General features: G+C 40.8%; 3 protein-coding genes across 8 annotated transcripts in view; 1 reads left to right on the top strand and 2 right to left on the bottom strand.

Moving 5' to 3' along the window:
- ZBTB25 (zinc finger and BTB domain containing 25) overlaps nt 1–5775 on the top strand; it is a 29818-nt gene extending 24043 nt beyond the window's left edge. The window contains exons 4-5 of one of the 3 annotated variants that reach the window (XM_029238784.1): nt 2026–2086; nt 3304–5775. In XM_029238784.1, coding sequence (XP_029094617.1) covers nt 2026–2076 — 51 coding nt within the window. In that variant the 3' untranslated portion in view covers nt 2077–2086; nt 3304–5775. Of the gene's footprint in view, nt 1–2025; nt 2392–3303 lie in introns of those variants that run through there. The other 2 variants (XR_003795999.1, XM_029238783.1) reach the window with 2 other exon arrangements.
- Nucleotides 5776–8498: 2723 nt separating this feature from the next.
- AKAP5 (A-kinase anchoring protein 5) lies at nt 8499–13397 on the bottom strand. The gene is made up of 2 exons (XM_029238785.1): nt 13270–13397; nt 8499–10688 (listed from the first exon to the last, which is right to left on the bottom strand). Exon 2 carries the CDS (start codon nt 10420–10422, stop codon nt 9136–9138), a length of 1287 nt encoding a protein of 428 aa, XP_029094618.1. The 5' UTR covers nt 10423–10688; nt 13270–13397; the 3' UTR covers nt 8499–9135.
- A 4078-nt stretch (nt 13398–17475) lies between these two features.
- MTHFD1 (methylenetetrahydrofolate dehydrogenase, cyclohydrolase and formyltetrahydrofolate synthetase 1) overlaps nt 17476–20260 on the bottom strand; it is a 58596-nt gene continuing 55811 nt past the window's right edge. For 3 of the 4 annotated variants that reach the window (XM_029238777.1, XM_029238775.1, XM_029238776.1), the window contains 2 exons: nt 19102–19195; nt 17480–17732 (listed from right to left, as the gene is read on the bottom strand). In XM_029238777.1, the coding sequence (XP_029094610.1) occupies nt 19106–19195 (90 nt within the window). In that variant the 3' untranslated portion in view covers nt 17480–17732; nt 19102–19105. Of the gene's footprint in view, nt 17733–19101; nt 19196–20260 lie in introns of all 4 variants that reach the window. The other variant, XM_029238774.1, reaches the window with a different exon arrangement.

Here is a 20260-nt window from a genome sequence, read left to right as displayed (position 1 = left end):
CTATTCCTGAATCTTGCTTCACTTTATAGAGTCATGACTAATGAGAATCTTCCTTGAATCCCATAATATATTAGGTACTGAAATATATTGACATCTCTCTTTGATCAAGATGCTTCCAATTTACCTGTACAGCAGCAGATAACTTTTTAAAATATCACATTTAGTGTGCTTGTTATATCAAGCATTTCTGCGGATTCTTGTAAGTCTTTAACATTAAGGCTTCGGAACTTTAGTCTCAATCACATTTGTTCTTCTAATCAGACATCAAACTCAGTTTTTGGTGTTCTGCCTGGTCAAGAGATAAATCCAGGGACATTTGAGTAAATACTCCCTAGTTTCTTACCTCTTGCTTCTTTTCTTCATAGCCACAACCTCGGAGTTTGGCCTGTATATTATTTTCTGAAATATACTTTCTCTTTCAACTGTGATTCAACAACTGGCTTTCAAAGCTGCTGTTCTTTATCCCTTTCTTCCCTCACTTCCTTCCACCAGTTTCATTCTCCGAGACGGCTGAGACATTCTCTAATAGAGTTCTTGTACCTTCCAATACTGAGTGAATACAGGCTACCCTTTCCTCCCCATAATTTCTGCTTACAATTTACTATTAATATTATCCTAGGACTTTGCACCTCATCACCAAATGCTTCTCTTAAATTTATTTTACAACTGATTAGCCAACTTGGGCTTGGGCAACTTGGGAGAATGAACCTGCTTCCTCCCAGATAAATTCTCTTCCAGTATTTATATAATGTTGAAACTTTTTTCATTGAAACAACTTGGTGATATTCTATCAAAATAATGGAAATAGAGGATCTTCCCTTAAGCTATTAGAAAACCTTGGTGTCCTTTTATGTCAGAAATCTGAAGGAATAGCGGTGCTCTGGGAGAGCTTCTCTGCACAACTGAACTGGTCCTTGCTCTCTTGGGAGCTGGGGGAGAGGCTTGTGCAGGAGGGAGGCCTGGGAAGGAGGCCTTCATCAGCTACAGTTCTTACCCACTGTCTGATCTATGTTATTACTGAATTTCAGGAAGGTTCATGTTAGATTTTTGTGGACCAAACAGGCCTTTGAGGAATGAGATCTTGTGAATTTAGCTCTGCCACATTTTTCTGTAGTGGAAGCCATATGGTACTTAGTCCAAACCATATGTAGGAAAGTACCTAATTGAAAAAAAATTTTTTTTTTGGTTTCTGGCATTTGTACTAAGTGCCTTGTAGGGAGGAAAATCTAAAGAACCTATGGTGGTTCTATAGGAAAAGGATACAACATTTGCAAAGATAAGGGAAAAGGTTTTAAAATGCAGACCAAAGATTCCAGTGGAGTGAGTCTCAAAAGATTTTTTTACTGGACCGGTTCTCATTTCCCAACATTGCCCTTCTTTCACATATGTGCATAGTCTGTGCTGTGAGCTCGGTGGTACCTGTCCTCTCTTTCTATCACAACATTTTAAAGTGTGGGAGGAAAGGCATATAAATGGAAGGCTCCTTTTTAAAATTTAAAACATTTCCTGTTTCACTGTTAACATCACCAGTTTTGCAGATCTCTCAAACTGGTGGTTATGTTCAGACCCACCACATAGAGCCATGCAAATTATGCACAATAAACTCTAGGGGGCGTCACTCACCAAATGCGTGCTTCTGGAGTTGGGCTGTATAGTTTGAACAGCTGTGCAAGGCAGCCGTGCCTTTCCTTATCCTGGTTTAAATGTTGAGTCTAAGAAGCCCTTATTTTGAATTTCTGCAGCAAGTAGCAGTTTTCACTGATGCAGCCAGGAAATTATATTGAACTAAAATACACAGGTGGTATAAAGAACAATGAAATCAGAATAAGAAAAAATGAATACTCTCTAGGTGACACAACTATGTGTTTGTCAAAATATGTAGAACTGTGCACTAAAAAGGGTGTATTTTACTGTATGTAAATTGTACCTTAATGAAAAAAAGGTTAAGACCACCCAGATAAATATAGAAAGTCTTGGAGCTTAATGAGCCATGATGATTATCATTCACTTTTAATCCTTCCATAGGTCAGAAAAAAACACCAGCCAGATATTGAGTATAGAGAAGAAAACCCATGAAACTAAAAAGGTAATTCTGAAATTCACTCTGAAATAAGCCAAATTACTGATAAGGCTGTTTGTGGCACATCTGAAAGGTTGACTTTTTTTCACCTGAATTGAATAGTGAGTGACCAATTATTTTGGCATTCCGTGCATGTTAGCCTTCACAGAGTACAAGAAGAGTTCTAACCAGTTATTTTGATCAGGGGGATAGAAATACTCTAAGTTTTGGGTTTTTAAAAATAATTTTATTTATTTTTGGCAGCATTGGGTCTTTGTTGCTGCATGGGGGCTTTCTCTAGTTGCAGCGAGCGAGGGCTACTCGTTGCAGTGCGCGTGCTTCTCATTGCGGTGGCTTCTCTTGTGGAGCACCGGCTAGGTGTGCGGGCTTCAGTAGTTGTGGCACGAGGGCTCAGTAGTTGTGGCTCGCGGGTTCTAGAGCGCAGGCTTAGCAGTTGTGGCATACGGGCTTAGTTGCTCTGTGGCATGTGGGATCTGTGTCCCCTGCATTGGCAAGCAGATTCTTAACCACTGCGCCACCAGGGAAGTCCTCTAGTTAAGTTTTTATGCCACAAATGGCTATTCCACATGGAACCTCTGCATTGTAATTTATATATGAGGATATTTGATTGGTTTGAGCATGCATGCCTGTAGCTGCATTACTCTTACCTGTGACTGATCACAGATATGGTCCAGAGACCCACTTGTAGCTATACTGACTGGACCTTCCTGTGTTCTGAAGGTACAGACGTCAAAGTAGGGATTTGGGAATAAAAGGTTTGAGTACAAGTGTACAAATGACTGCATCTGCTTTTGTGTCACCCTGTGCTCCCTATCTCCCAGGAATATGGAATTGGAAGGCCTGTTTTTTATGGCAACAAGTATAGCTGTGAAAAGTGTAGGAAAGGCTAAATCTCTGCCCTATAATTGCACTGTCATAAATATCAAGATAAGGCCAAAAGTCCTATTTGAGTTTAGCCACGAAACAAATTGTGAGGAAAGTGCGTCTCGTCTTGCTAACATGCAGAAACTGCTGGACACCACTACCATTGCTATTATGATAGTTTGGAATTTACAGAGACAGTTTTAAGTTTGGGAGTTTCCCAACCTAGGAGCCACCATCCTCCCCTCACGTAGGTTTTCCTTAATTGTTCGTGGTGTCTGTGCCCAGCTTTGCTGAGGATTTTCTGTGAATGTATAGTGTGCTCATGTACATATATACATATACTTGCTTTTTCCCCTAAGTTCAGGAACTTAGCCTCCAGTGATCTCAAGCTTCAGGGAAAAAAAGAAAGGTGTGTACTTCTCCAAGGGATTGGGAACTCCAGAATTCAGCGTTAAGGGCAGAATTGCCTGAGAGGACAAGTGTTGCAAAAGGTTATGTACTTTTCTCTTAAATTAGAAAGATGTGATTTAATAAAATTTTTTAAATTCTGCAAAGTGTGAAATATTAAATACCCTATGTACAGTGTACCTTAACAGGACATTTTATTTTGGAACAAAGTTTAGTTTTAGGACTTTTAAGATGCTATCAAGTTTAAATTGGTCCCAAGATTTGGAAAGCACATTCTTTCATAGTGCCTATTTACTGTCAATGGGCTGTGCTTAAGAAAAAAACAGGGTTGCTGATGTTAAGGGAAGAAAATCAGTGTCTTAATAAACACAGAACTTTTGAAACACCCAGCTTTAGCAGGCACCATCTGAATAAGCATTTCCACATAAAGATCGCTTAGTAATTTGGAAAACCATACAGATTATTACCAATTTATAGGTTAACACAGAAAAGACAACTAGTGACAATAGCAAGAGACGATGAAAACAAGTACACTTCTGTCAAATTCGTAGATGGCATCAAGGTCAGAATTGCCCTTTAGATGGAATTATTTCAGTGAAATTGAATTCAAGTTAGAGGTGTTTGTGTTTCTCTTTGCTGGAGGTGGGCTCTTTTAGGCATGTCTTGTAAAGTTTGGCCAACACTCAGGAGAATAGAACTTTTGGTGGTACTAACTCAGTAGTTTCAATCAGTGTGATCTTTATGGTTTTAGGAAATTAATGTACTATATACCACGTTTCTCTTAAAAGATTTGGATAAATAAAATAAACATGAGCCAATATAACATTTATTTTGTATTAACAGTACATATATTAATTCAGGTTGAAACCTTTTTTCTACAGAGTATGATTTCTTTAATATTCGCATCTGATCCACAATAATATAGTACTAATTTTAATGAGAAATACAAATTGGAACTTCTGCTTTCATAATAGCTCATCCACTTAACATTTTTACAAAGAACTACTATAAATATGAAACATTATGCAGGCTTTTTTCTGCACCTGTTCACAAATCAGAAGGAATATACTTTTAAGCTATTTAGCAACCGAATGCTATCAAACTGCCCCTGTATTTATATGAGCATCTCCCCATACCAGACAAAATGAATCTCTTTCTCTTTAGTCTCCATGCACTCACGATGCTGCATTACTGTGGTTCTTTGCCTTAACCCCTGTCCAAGTTTCAGCTGCTGCGGCTCCCTAGGTTGAGCTCTTCGAGGGCAGGGAGCCTGTCCCCTTTATCAGTGTTTGGCATGTGTCATACCCAACACATGTTGAATAAATTAAATTTAATCTAAATTTAAGTAGTTTCTTTCTGTTAATTTTTTGTAACTAAGTAAGGATTACAAAAAAACTTCAAAAATGTGCCATAAAATGTACTATATATTGAAATTTTGAATTCTGTATAATGAGAAACTTCATGTTTGTGAAGCAATAAAACATCATAGGAATTTGAAACTAAGAAACGCTAAACCTTAAATGAAGATGTTTAAAAATGCAGAAAGGGCAGGCAGAAAAGTCCACCCCTAATGTATTGAGTATCAGGTGAAATTAGAAAGCAGACTTCACACATCTGAATAAAGTTGACATTAAAGGGGTATTGTCAAACAATGGGATTCTAAAGCCTAATAATTATGTTAATTCTGCTGTAAATCCCCCCCAAATTAATTATTAACTATAAAAAATAAGGCAACTTGAAGTTAGAAACTTATGAAGTTAACTCTGGATTTTTTGCAGAAGCCAGATTCGACTGGTGCCCTCTCATGATCCATTATTTCTAAAAGCCTTTAGCTGGAAGGCTATTCACACATATTGGTGAAATAACGTAATCTCTCAGAAATAAATCAGAGTTTTTAAGACTTCATTAAATAGTAGACCAATTAAGATCACAAACTTCGTGCTGTCAAATGGATTATCTTCAAAGAAAATTATGCTGACAGCTTTTCTGAAGAACTCCATTTGTGCCAAATGCTTACTGTTCCTTGAGGTGGAGGAGGTGGCAGGGAACATGATTCCTCTTTGAATGTTCTTCTGTTTTCTGCTACCTTTACTTAAATGTGACCAGGGACTATTTTTATATCCTATAAAGTACTTTGAGAAAATGTTAAGTGAATAGTGCTACACAAAATAGAGGAGGATTTTTGTATTCGCTTGTTGTAAAGCAAACTGAATAATACTTGAATCTTAAAAGGGGGAAGATAATGTGCTGAAGAAGTTACCTGATAAACCAACCAGCCTTGTAAAATTGAGTTCAAAGAGAAACTGAATCCCAGCTACTTAATAAATGTTCACTAAAAGCAGCATTTATACCGCAGCAAATTTAAAGGAAAATTAATGTGGTGTTATTAAATTGCCTTTTAAGTGATATTTTAATATTGTCAAATGGATGTGAATTGAATAAGAACCTATTTATATTCATTTAATGTCTTGCATATAAGGTCAAATTGCTTAAAATAAATACCATTAAAATAAAAAAAAATTTTATGAGAAACTTCTAAGTCATCTGATTCCTAATTATTTCTATAACAACAAAACAATTTAGATCACCTTGCAATTCATAGTAGTAGGATTTGGCCATGTAGCAGATATAATCAGATTGAGACCAATTAATTTCTGGAATCCTTTTTCAAACTGGATCCTACTTATTTAATTCACCAGATATTCTCAATAGAAAAGACTGAGGAGAAACCACTTAAGAATGAATGCAAATAGAGTACACATTTCATCACAAAAACTATCAATTATAATACATTCTAACCAAATATGTACCACACCACAGTGGAAAAAAATAGAAACCTAGGACTACTTAGATAAAATGTTACTTTCTTAGAAGAATTTCATTACACATATTTACCTCACGTTTTTAAAACTCCCAAATAAATATACCTGCACATTTCAAAATATTTTCAATAACTGGTAAATGCTATACTTTTTGCTCATTCATAAGAAATTACTAAAAATTTACAATGAAAGTATATGGCTTGAGCCATCCTTGCAGTAAATGAAGGCAGGATTCTTCGAAACACTGTTAAATGCACCAACTTTAATCAGTCTTTTTAAATTGCTCACTTTTAAATATGTAGTTGCTGGTAGCTGTCCAAGGCCATTAGCACCACATATAGTGAATTAAAAAGAGTTTTTAGGGAGGATGACTTAGCATTCTTTTTTTAAAAAATGTTTAAAAATTATACAATTAAATGAAATTGATTTCTTGGGTCATGTTTTGAAAGATCCACTTTTCATCTTGTGAAACTGAAGGATTTTGGTAGCTTCCCTCTTCCTCCCACCCCACCCCCCAAGGTTATAAGCATGAAGGTAGGAAAATCTGGGGGAATACGGGGAATACATTTACACTTCAGCAAAGAATCTTGCTAATAATATCCATTATCTGGTTCAGTTCCAAAGTCAGATTAGGTTCTTCTGCCAGAGGTCTCAATATGTACTTACAGGAAGAAACAAAGATTCTATGGGACAAATTAGCACATACTTTCTGTATGCAATCCATAAATAATGCAGGAAGTCACCAGATCATTTGAAATCATCTAATGTACATTCTTTTCTCCAAGAATGTACAAATACCTTACAACTCAAGCAAAAGCTCTTCATTACTTCATCTACTTTCAGAGTGACACTGTCACTCAGTTTAGACAGTGGAGGACTGTACAATAGGAACCCTGACCTGTGAGGTACGGAAGTGTGTTGCAGTATTAGGGCCATTTCACACAAGGAAAGGTTGAAACAATTACTTATTTTTTCAAAAAATATGACAATCATTGAGATCGATGATTTAAATAACAATAAAATGCAAACAAGCCCTTCTCATTGTTATATTAAGTTCATTTTTTTTTTTTTTTGTAAGGGACTAGCTGGACTAAAAGTACTGATGAAAAAGTTTATTTTCAATATCCGTGTAAAATTTTTACTGGTGTCTCTCAACACATAGGCACAATGAAAGATGTATTTGGCTCATTCTTAGCCAAGCATGAATATTTTCACTAAATTATTATGATTTCCTATGACTTTTACTGCCAGGTTTGCTTTGAGTCCACTCTCCCCTCTTTGAGGAGAGATTGATGAATACAGTCTCCAGAGATTTAATCTTGCAAGATGAATCGTGTGTTATATGTGGTAATTTGTTACTTGGGAAGTTTGTCTTCTCCTGGATGGAAAATAATCCACTTTTTGTTGTTTTAATTTTAAAAAATTATTTATTTTTTGGTTGAGTTGGGTCTTTGTTGCTGCGTGTGGGCTTTCTCGTTGCAGTGAGCGAGTGCTACTCTTTGTTGCGGTGCACGGGCTTCTCATTGCGGTGGCTTCTCTTGTTGCGGAACACAGGCTCTAGCTGCGTAGGCTTCGGTAGTTGTGGCACGCAGGCTCAGAAGTTGTGGCTCACGGGCTCTAGAGCACAGGCTCAGTAGTTGTGGTGCACTGGCTTAGTTGCTCTGCGGCATGTGGGATCTTCCCTGGACCAGAGCTCGAACCCATGTCCCCTGCATTGGCAGGCGGATTCTTAACCACTGCGCCACCAGGGAAGCCCTGTTTTTTGTTTTTCAGCAGATGATCCCATGCGCAAGTGGATTTTTTTTTTTTTTTTTTTTTTGCAGTATGCGGGCCTCTCACTGTTGTGGCCTCTCCCGTTGCGGAGCACAGGCTCCGGACGTGCAGGCTCAGCGGCCATGGCTCACGGGCCCAGCCACTCCGCAGCATGTGGGATCTTCCCGGACCGGGGCATGAACCCGTGTCCCCTGCATCGGCAGGCGGACTCTCAACCACTGCGCCACCAGGGAAGCCTGCGTGCGCAAGTGGATTTTTATACAGGTCTGCTTGGGGCAGAAGAAAGATGGAGATGGAAAATGCACTCCCTGTTTCCACACCTTTGCACTTGATAATTATTTGCCTGTTTGAAGTAATTTGTGAATGGCTTTTGTAAGGAACTTGAGCAAGACTAGAAAACCACTCATGTTTAATCAAACTATTATTTTTTTGGTTTGCAGTATTTTTTTTTTTTTTTTTTTTTTTTTGCGGTATGCGGGCCTCTCACTGTTGGGCCTCTTCCGTTGCGGAGCACAGGCTCCGGATGCGCAGGCTCAGGGGCCATGGCTCACAGGCCCAGCGCTCCGCGGCACGTGGGACCCTCCCGGACGGGGGCACGAACCCGCGTCCCCTGCATCGGCAGGCGGACCCTCAACCACTGTGCCACCAGGGAAGCCCTGCAGTATTTTTTTGAGGTAAGACTACTACCTAGGAGTATAACAGCTATAAGTCACACATTCACAAAAATAGCTCACTTATCACCATTTTATACAACATAAAAGTGCACTGTAAAAAAAAAGTTGTTGAAAACAGAATGCGACGTTAACCTATACACAGTGTTGAACTTTTAAAAAGAAACCAGGCTTTGTGACATCAGAGGACATTAAAGAGCTTATGGCATATGGCAAGTGCTCGATAAATACATCTTGCTTCTCCCAGGCAGTCTAATCTCCACAAACCATTTTAGCAATTTCCTGGATATTACTTTTCATTGCAATCTGTACTGACTTCCTCCAATCCAGAAGTGGCTACATTTCAGTGATAAGGGAGGGTTTTACAACTTAATTCTTTAGCACTTCTGGGTTTGAATTGTACCTTTAAATTCTACAGATGTTAAATCTCTCATTTGTTACTGAATAAGAAATGCCACAAATATGTAAAATAATTTACCATTAAGCATTTTTTCCCTCCCATGATATGGAAATTAAGTCACTGTAAAAGATTGCTTTTTGCATTTTCATCAGAGGCCATTTCATTAACCAGCTGTTCTATAGATAACTGGATAGCATTCTTGACAAGAGAAGAAGCTGTTTCTATTAAGAGTGTTTCATATTGTTCTGAAGTTCTACTCTCAAAACCACTATCATTAGCAAAAACCCCCACTTGCTCATTTTCGATTGAAATTAAGAATTGCTTAGGGACATTTTTAGATTTCTTAACATCAAATTCACTGATTTCAGTGTCTGTGATAATAATAGCAATTGGCTCCATTCTTTTGCTTTCTTCTGGTTTGGGTTTTTCTGCAGTGATTTCATTTACTTGAAAATCTGATTCCTGGCTCAGTTCAGTATCTTTCGGCTTGCTCTCCTCAGCAACAGTCTCTTTACTTTCACGGTCTTTCCAATCTGGTCCACTTTCTAGGATACTGTTTCTGGCTTCTTCCAGAATTTGTTGATCTGGGACTGCAGGTGAGGGAGGGACATCAGAAACCACTGGGAGCTGGTGTTCTGTGTCTGAAGTTTCCAGTGGGCTTGCTTGCTGAGGTTGAATGCTTTGTTTTTCCTCAAGCGTTTCAATATCTTTTTCAAGGATTAGAGTTCCTGTTTGAATAGCAGAATGCCCTGTATCTAACTCAAGTTCTACAGAAATCACTTTCTCTCCAGGAGAAGTTATGCTGTTGTTCACATTTGATTCACAGACCTCATCACTCCCTTTCTGTGAGACATCTTCCCTTACATCCTGCTTCGACTTGGTCTTTGCTGCCTGGTCATCTGATTGGGTCAGAGTTTTTGTATCCAAACTTCCAGCCTGTCGTTGGACTTTGATACTGCAGTCTGAGTCTTCTATAATTTTGGAATGATTACTTCTTTTCTCCCCTTTTGTGAATTTTATACAGGGAATCTTGAGTCTGGATTTTGCCTTTTTTTTAGAATTATCATCCTTAGCATTGATTTCAGGTTGCACTTTGGCCTCAAAGGGCTTTTGCTGCTTTGAAGAATCTGACCTTTTGCTGCGTGTTACAAGGCGTTTGATGGAAGCCCAGGCCCCCCCGGGGGGCTCTGGCTGATAAGAAGCTCCAGCTTCTGGGGGACACTTCCTTGCTGCATCAGCAGCTTCAGAGCCAGCTTTGGGCTTCATTGCTTTGGCTGCTTTCTTTCTTCTCTTGAAGCAAAGCGTCGATGCTTTTTCCTCCTGCCTCTCATTCTGAGGACTAACTTCTGCTGATCTCTTCTCATCCTTGCTTTCTACTTGTATTTCAGGAACTGTGATCTCCATTTTTATATTACACTCTTTCTTTCTCTAGAAATCTATATCCTCTCTTCCTTAGCGGCCTTTTATGACAAAAAATAGGCAAAAATATCACACTAAGTAAAATTTCTTCCCAATGTAATCACTCCTTTCGTCTTACTCCATACAGTTGTTTTAGGTGGTTTTTCCAGTTATAAAAATGCCTTGTTTCACTATCACTTGTAATTTCTCTCTTTAATTTCTTCATGAAAGCCCTTTTACTGGATAGATTTTTGTTTTATTTAAGGGTCAACCTGATAAGAGAAAAGAGAGTGGTATTTTATTTCACCATCAGCCTACTGTTTTCTATAGAGACTATTTCAGTTGAATGCATATGGTTCTATTGGGCATGTTTCCCATATAATAACTTACTAAAATGACTGGAGAATAAAAATTGGGGTTTACTTTTGCCCTATCCAAAAGATTTCAGTGTGAATTTCTTTTGCTGTCTGTTTGTTAAAACTTCATTTTGGATTACTCTGCAAATCTGATATTATTTTATCAGTTCTGGAGTTGTGTTGTCTTTACGAATCGTTTATGACTCTGAATTGCAAGTTAACAAACAAAAACCACCACCACCACCATGAACAACAAAAAACAATGAAGGGCAGGGTGTAATTTTTATTAATGCAATAAAGAGCTCTGAAGTTGCAAAGGATCTTGGAGATTATTTGAGATTATTCAAGTTGAGCCAGATGAAGAAACTGAGCTCCAGAGTGGGCAGCTGGCCTGCTAAAAGCCACACAATTAGATGAGGTCATAGCCAGAGTTAGAACTGAAGACTTTGACTCTCTAATGTTCTTTCCATTATACCATAAGGTTTCTGTTCTAAAAATGTATGTTCCATGAAGGAGGTGCTACTTTTCATACATGCCTTGGGAAATTTTTAACATTACTGTCATTCTCCACTCTTAAATCTGTTTGTGTAATTTTGACTTTTTTTTCTAAGTATCTGCAGTTCAGACATTTTCCATAATAAGCACATAGTTGAAGGTCAGAGTGAATGGTAATAATAGTTGACATTTATTGAGCAACTCCTGTCTATCAGGAAGTGCTAATAAGCACTTTTACATACATCTCTAATCTTCCCACAGCATTACAGAGTAGGTGGTGGTATCACCATCTACAGATGAAGAAATTGAGGCCTAGAGAGGTTAAGTACCTTGCTCTAGATTATACAGCTAATCGATAACAGAGCTCAGATTCAACCCAAGATTGCCTGTTTCTAAAGCCCGTCCTCTGGAACTGGGTTTTAAGAGTTTCATCTGAAAAATGAATTGTTTGGAGATGCTAATCTGCACTAGACTCGCTAGTCAAAAAAATTTTAAAATTGCTTAAATGGTTGTGTTACCATAATGTAGCCCATCAACTGATAACTGAACCAAGACTAGACTGAGTTCTTGCTATTTTAAAATTTAAGCTTTTGCAGTTCTTTATATTTTATTTTCTTGGTTCTGGAACTAATTTGAAAGCCAGAAATAAGTTGATAAGATATGCAATTGGCAAACTGATCAGTTACATATAAATATAAAGGTATATTTTAAATCAATCCACAGAATGGTATGAGGGTACCAATGAATAGAGACGTGAGGTGATCACCTAAAAAAAAATCCTAAGAATTTTAGTTGATGGATGTCCTAAAATAAGCAAAGGGACTCTTTCTTTGTACTGTTTTTTTTTTTTTTTGTAAATCCATCACTGTTGGAAGGTTTATTTGGGTAGCTCTTGATTCTGTGAACCACAGAAGGAATTGGAACTCTGAAAATCAGTTCATGATCTAAGTAAATATTCTCTTAGGTTGAGTGTTACATACTCCATGCCCCTGACAGAAAGGCAAAGTCATCCTAGAACAATGATGGAACTAAAATATGAACATTTTACAGTGTCCCTCCTCATATGATGTTTCCATAAGCACAAGAACCACAGCTGATTATAGCTCCTTAAGTCTCGTCACCTCTCGTGAGTTCTCAGTGCCTGAGAGTTTTTATTAACCAGAGGCTGTATAGCTAATAGAAATACTGAAATCGGATCATGTTTAGGAATGTATCATTTGAAACTAACCTGGATTGCCCAAAGACAACTGCTTGAGAAGCTCACTTAAATGTATATCATGATGCAGAAATAAATACCCAAACAAAACCTAACTGAAATGGGGAAAATGCAGCCTGTAGATACTAAAACTTTGCAGGACATTAGACTGCAAATGATTCTCCCTTAACCTGCACAAATAGTTTTATCGCCTGGGCAATCTTAAAGTCCCTGTTGTAATTTCCTGATAGAATCGCAAGTCTACTGCCACAAAAAATACCCCTTCCCCTTTTCCCGTGAGCAGAGAAGCACGGAGGCAAAGAGCAGCCACTTCCCGGGGAAAGCAGTGAATCTCTCCCAGCGCCAGGTGTGGACCACGAAGCTTTCTCCTGGAGAAGGGCGTCTCTCCTTCGGCTTGAATCGCCTTATGGCAGGAGCTAGAGCGTAACAGAAAGTACTCAAAAAGGAAAGTGCTGGGGCGGGCGTGGAAGACATAACCCAGCTTCAAGCTATCTGCACAATTATAATGTCCAGGAACCCGGCACTCTATTTTCCCCCAAAAGGGCAAAGAAGGAAAAAAGCTACCAGCAACACGAGCTGTAACGCGCAGAGGATAGGTGTGGGCAGAGCTTTTGAGGGTCGCGCTGGCTGGAGATTTCTGCAGACAAACGACCTTCCCGATTCTCACTCCGGCCACCTCGGGCGGCCCGGATTCCCGGTGTCCAGTGGGCACCTCCCGCCCACTTTTCCGCGCAGGTGCACCGGTCCGCACCCTTTACCTGCAACCTACTCGCCCTCTTCACTTACCGCGGGCGCCGGGGTCCCTGGCCGACGCTGTTGCCGAGGTCGCGGGGGCGCTCGCTGGGCTGGGCGCACGGGTAGGCGGGAAGCCACGGTCGCACCCGGAGCAAGCAGCCCTCTGCAGAGAACGCAGCCCCGCGGCGCCCCCTCCCCCAGAGGGCGGGGACAGACAGCCGGCTGCACCAATGAGCGCGGAGGGTGCGGGCGCGGGACGGGGCCGGGCTAGGGGCGGTGGGCGCGGGGGAGGGTGAGGGGGTGATCGGGAGGCCTTTCAGAGAGCAGTTCGCCCAGCCACGGGCGCTCCCAGCCTGGCGCGAATCCCCGGCGCGCGACCACATCGGGGGCCACCGAGAAAGAGAGGGCTGGCAGATGGGGAGGGGACCAGGGTCATAAGCCTCCCATTTTCTCAGACGCAAAGTAGCAAAATCCAATTTTAAATTATGGCACTCCCATTATAAATCGCCCCACTGAATATTTAAGTCACAGCAGATACCACATTTTCAAAGTAGGATTCAAAACTGTGCAGAGTGAATCTCGTTTGGCGAGAAAATTACATGGACTGAGAGAGAAAAACCTCATTACACCCAAACCCACTCCTGGAAAAGTTTTGGTTATCAAAGGGTTCATTGCCAAATCCTCTCAGAGGCCCAAGACACAAACCCGTGTCTTCATAAGTATCTAGAAGGCAGGCAGAGATGATGCAACCTGTGTGCCATCGAGGTCAGAACACAGGAACCCAGCCCCATCCATCCTTTATACCTTATATATATTTCCAAGAATAAGTAGCTTACAAGTTATCCATGTTTCCCTTCAGGATATTCCTAGGTGCCTGCTTAACCTTGTTCCTCTCAAGCAGGGCGTGGAGAATAGGAGACAGCTTTCCTCACAATTCCAGTCCTGATCAGAGCAAAGGGCACAGGCAATATCTACCCTCCTGCCTGACTAGGCAGGCTGTGTATTTTCACACATTTTGAGTCTTTAAACAAGTTCCTAGCCTTAGTGAAAAGCACCATAAGCATTTATTTGTACACATAATCCATTGTGTACAATGCATTTAACACTAATGAAAGGTGTTACAATGAGAGTGGGCTTAATGTTACCTACAACGGCATTCCTGGGAGCTCCAGAGGTGAGGTCCCGTGGGATGCACAATTCCTGCCTTCTCCTCTGGCCCCTCCCAGGCAGATGAAGAACCTATTAAGATGGAGGGAAGAACTACTGAAAAGTAGTTGTACTTAACTCTTTTCTTCAATAGGATCATGATCTTTGAGAGTAAACCTCAGTTACCCATTTTTGGATGTTTTTCCAGGAATATATTTTACCTCTAAGTTTCTATAGCTTCCACTGAAACTTATTAAGCAAAGCACTATTAGGACACAACAGCAAAGCTGAATCTAAGCTGTCAAGATCTTAGAGACAAGAGCTGTAAAACAGGAAAATCCATAAGCATCTAATTTATAGTAGTTATAATTAAGAATTCAATTTATCTTTGTTCATTCATTGAATACCAGGCTGTGAAGATGTTTTATATCCCCAGATGAGTTACTAACCCTGCTTACTGTCAGTTTTGAACTTTAAACAAGCCAAAAGAAATCCATGCCACTCATAACCAACTGAGATGCAATTACTTATTGAGATCCAAGTTTTCTCAAATCTAGCAGATCTGGGAGTTTGCAACAATTTCAGGCAAAAATAAGATGAGCTTATCTAGATGAAGACAGGGTAGAATAGCTGTGTTATTAGGAACTAACTGGAAATGAAATCAGCGATAGGTTAAAAGCAATAAAGGCTATCCTAAGGACTTGTAAGATCTTATCCCACTTGCTTTTCTTAAAAAAAAAACCGACTACTGAAAGGGAACTGAAGAGTGGTTTGAGGTAAGAGGTGAATTGATTTTGTATTTGAAGGGCAGATTTCTGTAAGGTGTATTACATATAACTCATCTCCAACCTCCAACACACACACACTCACAGAGTACAGAACTATAAATAAGATACTGCACTGTCGTTTTTCTTTAGAATACAACTAGAACCCGATGCCATATCTGAGTTAAAAAAAAATGTATCCAGTACCTCATACATGAAAGAAACCTGTCATCCTTGAACTCACTTGTGACAGTTAGTAAGTTATTACCCATATCATTGTCTGCTACTCAATTAGTAGCTTTTCATTATATAATGAGAAACAGGCTCTAAATATATCTCCAATCTGATGAGAAATTATCCTACCTACAGCTTACCTTGTTAACATCACCAGATACAGCGTGCCAATAAAATCACTTGCTTATTTATCTGATCTCTACTGATCATACCGTTTCTCCCATCCTGGTCCCTATTCACCCACAGCCTGGGCCTGTAGCTACCAAACCATGAAACAATGGTTAAGTGTCCATCAGAAGGACTGTTTAAATACTCCACAGCCATATGAAACAAGATGAATCCCAAACTGCTGATGGAGTAAGACCTCCAAGGTATATTGCCAAGTGGAAAGAGCAAATTGTACCATTTGAATTTTTACTGAAGGCATATTTTACTTCTAGGAAAATTCTTGCATTAGTCCATTCACTCCAAGCAATACCTGGTAAAGACAATTTGGCTTATTATATTAGGGCTGTTTATAATTTTTGCCTTATAAACCTCCACTTACCCTCTCCCACCAACTGTGTTCACTACTTCTATCAATATTAAAGATTTAAACCCACACAGCAGGGACTTCCCTGGTGGTCCAGTGGTTAAGACTCCGGGCTTCCAATGCAGGGGGTGCAGTCGGGGAACTAGGATCCCACATGCCGTGGGGTGCGACCAGAAAAATTTTTTAATTAAATAAATAAATAAACCCACATGGCTTTTGGTGATATGAGGAAGCCTAAATTCCTTAAGGTGATCTTTAAGTCACCACGTCTGACAATAGACTGCTTTCTTCCCCTGTTTACAAATTGAATTCCCAGAAAGTCCCATCCAGATGAGGTTTTATAGGACATTTTAAAAAACACTAGAAACAATGAACTCTGTGCAGACAGGGCCCAAATGATGCTTTTGAACAGGAAATGACATCACTGAGTGTGTACAATGTGCCAGGCAGTATACAAAGCATGGTGGAGCTGGGGCTCTGTGCTCATGACCCCTTTGCCGTATGCCCTCCGAAGCACTGTCATCATTTCTTTAAACTGCAAAACCGGCACTATTACAATCACACCTAGGGGATTAAAAATAATAAAACCAAGGACACCAGGAAAAACACTGCTCTGCCCATGCTAGCAGTCTTTTAGCACTGGCACCGGTGGGGATGCAACATCTTCTGGAAGGATCCAATGCAGGAAGAAGAAGGGGAAAAGGGAGGAAAGATGGGAGAGGAAGAACAGAGTTAGAAGATAAAGAACAAGAAGAGAAGTGAAAACATGTGAGGGAAAAAACATCCTGTAGGGAGGGAGAGAGAGCTCAGGCACAGGGCAGAAGCTCAATAAACATGTGCTGACCCAACAGAGCAGAAAGAGCTACCCTACAGTTAATGCTGTATGACCATCCTTCCTGAGGACTTAGTAAAAATAAGTTAATGCTGGGCTTCCCTGGTGGCACAGTGGTTAAGAATCTGTCTGCCAATGCAGGGGATACAGGTTCAAGCCCTGGCCCGGGAAGCTTCCACATGCCGTGGAGCAACTAAGCCCATGTGCCACAACTACTGAGCCTGCGAGCCACAACTACTGAAGCCCGCTTGCCTAGAGCCCGTGCTCTGCAACAAGAGAAGCCATCGCAGTGAGAATCCCGTGCACGGCAACGAAGAGTAGCCCCTGCTCTCCGCCACTAGAGAAAGTCCGCACGCAGCAACGGAGACCCAACGCAGCCAAAAAAATATATAAATAAAATAAAATTTTAAAAAATGGTGCTAAAGCTGTGACAGAAACGGGAATTCTAAGGAAATTCAGGACAAAAACCTGTGTAAGCAATACTTTCTCGGTGTAAAAAAAAAGAACAATACAGAAAAGTATATGACAAAAAGGCACGTCCTCCGGATTCTACTTCTCCCTCAGCCCTCTCAGGAGGTCTCCTGTCCTCCCAGAAACACACAAGCCATGCACCTTTCCCCCTTTAAACACAATGTATCATATAGTACACACTACAACTTGCTTCTTCAGTCCCAGGGGTCTCCCGGGTCACACAGGACAGCAGAGCTAGGGCAGCAGTCTGTTAATGCTACAATTTATATTTGAACACCGAGATTGCAAAATTATTTACTTTTATTCTATGGATGCAGTAAAGTAATTAGGCATGTGCATGAATGATTTGTGTTGATTTATACACAATGGTGGGAATTAAGACTGAAGAAAGGCTTCTGGGAAAACTCCCACTACTTATTTTTCAGAAAATCTTCGGGGCCGGGACTGACTTCTCTCAACTTCCACACACTTCCCGATAGGAGGCCTGAATAAACACTAGCCAAACTTTCAAAGTTGCTTCTTGAAGATGGACAATCTGGAAGGAAAATGAAACAAGAAATAGTTTTTTCTAAGCGCTGAAACATCTCCTCTTCCCTTCCACATAGCACCATCACCCTCTCTCACTGTCAAAGTTGTCAACATTTACCTCCCTTCCCACTGCCAGCTCTTCTGGGGTCTGTCCATAGACTTGAAGACAATGCACAGCATTTACATTATGGCTGTGTGAATACTGTTCAAGCATGGTACCAAGCATGAGCCAGGATGACATTTCTGTGTGCTCCCCCAGCATCTAGCACATGGTCTCTCTGCTGTGTAAGCAGAGGTGCTTCTATGAGCAACCATCCTTACAGTTGCCCAGATGATGGCCACGGTTTGCTTCCACCTGGACCTTTACATTCTTAAACAATGTTAGAGCTTTTCTTTTGCATAATTACCCTTTTGACACCCTTGTCTTTCTAGCTCTCTCTACTCTTTCTCAATTCCTCCCTTCTCCTCTTCCATGTGGGATTTGTAACTCTGGGTCACCTGCAGTTGTCAGGACTCCCCTTCTTTACAGTCCAGACCAGGCTTTGGTTTCCTGAAAACCGTGTCTCCCTTTTCTTTGGTCTTCGCTGTGCTGGAGTACACTGCTAAATCCCTTCCTAGGAAGAGGCGTCGGGGTGCCAAACTGTGCGTGTCTGAAAACCTCTGGATAGATTTGGTGGGTGTAAACACAGGTGGAAAGTCATCTTTCCCCGTAGACCTGGAGGGCATTCCTCCACTGTCTAGGAGCCTTTTACTGCTGATAAGAAGACAGGGGTTCAGGCTAATTCTCAGTTTTTTTCATAGGCAAAAGCCATTTCTTCTTCTTTGGAGAGGATTTTTAGGATTTTCATCTTTGATGTTTCTGAAATTTCACCTGGATATGTCCAGGGGTGGTCCATTCATTGTGATGAGTACTTGGGGGCCCTTCACTTAAGACCCAAGAACTCCTGGACTGGTCCTGCTTCTCTTTTCTACTTTCTGGGACATTTACTCACTCTTGTGTGCCAACTGTCTATTCAGAGTATGCAGACCTTCAGCTGCTCCTGCCCTCCAATGTGCCATCACCTCCAAGCCCGGAGCCTCCTGGGGCTCCACAGAGGAGGTCTAACCTCCACTGGGGTCCCTCCTTAGTTCACTGGATGGCGCCTTTCCACCCTACGCTGCCAAACTGTGATGAACCCTCTGCTCTCCTTCCAAAAATGCTGAAATGTAAGTACTTCATTCATTGGTTACACTACTGCCCCCTCTCCTCACTGACGTCTGGAAAGAAATCTTTTGAAAGCACTGAATTTGCGCTTTCATAGCTTTAGCTGGAGTCCTATAATTCATAAACATGCCTCATAAGGAAAAAAGCAGAACTTTCACCAGAAACAACTTACCTGTTTAGAACAGCCCATTCACCTGCTCAGTTTCAGGGTCCAAATCAATATCATAGAAACAGGGCCGGGTAGGGAGTCCAGGCATGGTGCTCATCTAGGAGATGCAAAATAGCATTACAAACAAACTTAATATGATTTTTTTTTCACCTTCCCTTCAGCTAGAAAGCTCAAGGCACAAAGACAGAATATTATTTTATAGTTAACCATAAAATGGCACTCTTCATGTTACATATTAAAAACTAAGTCACTGATCCTGTTATGATCTCAGAGAGAAACCCTGGAGTCCTCCAGCAAACCAAACACCAGATTTCCTCATGGGCTCCCACACAAACTGGTGCAATAAGAGGCTGAGGAGGTGCCTCCACCTTCGTCCCACAATGGCAGGTGCTGGGGGGGCTGAGGAGTCAGTTATTCACCCCCTCGGTCCTCACATCACAAAACCAAAAGGAGGTACAGGGCTTGTCTGCTGTTTAATTTTGTTTTAATGAGTCTTGTGTAGATACCCATATTATTTTTGCTTCAGCAACACAACATTAGGAATCAGTATCCTTTAACTTGGGCCAAGACATTTCTGTACCTAATCTAGATGGTTTTACAATCACTGTTCTTACTGGTCCAATTTGGCCTTCTAAACCTGAACTTGCAATGCTCATGTATTTTATTTACACTTGCTTCTTTTTCTAAAGAGCTGGCTTTGACAAACATCTACTTAGATATAAATCTGTAAGGCTTGTAAGTGGAAAACTCAGTATATTTTTAACCTGTAACAATGTCCTTTATAATGAATACATACATACAAGTTTCAAATCAGATCTAGACAGGAAGAGTTTAAGTGGAACTTCTACAACTTAACTATAAAAATGTCATAGAGGGCTTCCCTGGTGGCACAGTGGTTGGGAGTCTGCCTGCCGATGCAGGGGACACGGGTTCGTGCCCCGGTCCGGGAAGATCCCACATGCCGCGGAGCAGCTGGGCCCGTGAGCCATGGCCACTGAGCCTGCGCGTCCGGAGCCTGTGCTCCGCAATGGGAGAGGCCACAACAGTGAGAGGCCTGTGTACCGCAAAAAAACCCACAAAACCTGGTTCTGACATCTGAGCGCCAATCAATACTTCCTAGAACGTACTACAGGTAGCTGTCATGGGTCTCTGTTCTCACATT

Source organism: Monodon monoceros, unplaced genomic scaffold (assembly GCF_005190385.1).
Source record: "Monodon monoceros isolate NGI ecotype Baffin Bay Population unplaced genomic scaffold, NGI_Narwhal_1 Super_Scaffold_21, whole genome shotgun sequence".
Lineage (NCBI taxonomy): Eukaryota > Metazoa > Chordata > Mammalia > Artiodactyla > Monodontidae > Monodon > Monodon monoceros.
Note: the sequence above shows the minus strand (reverse complement) of the source record. Positions and strands in the feature narration are given on the sequence as shown.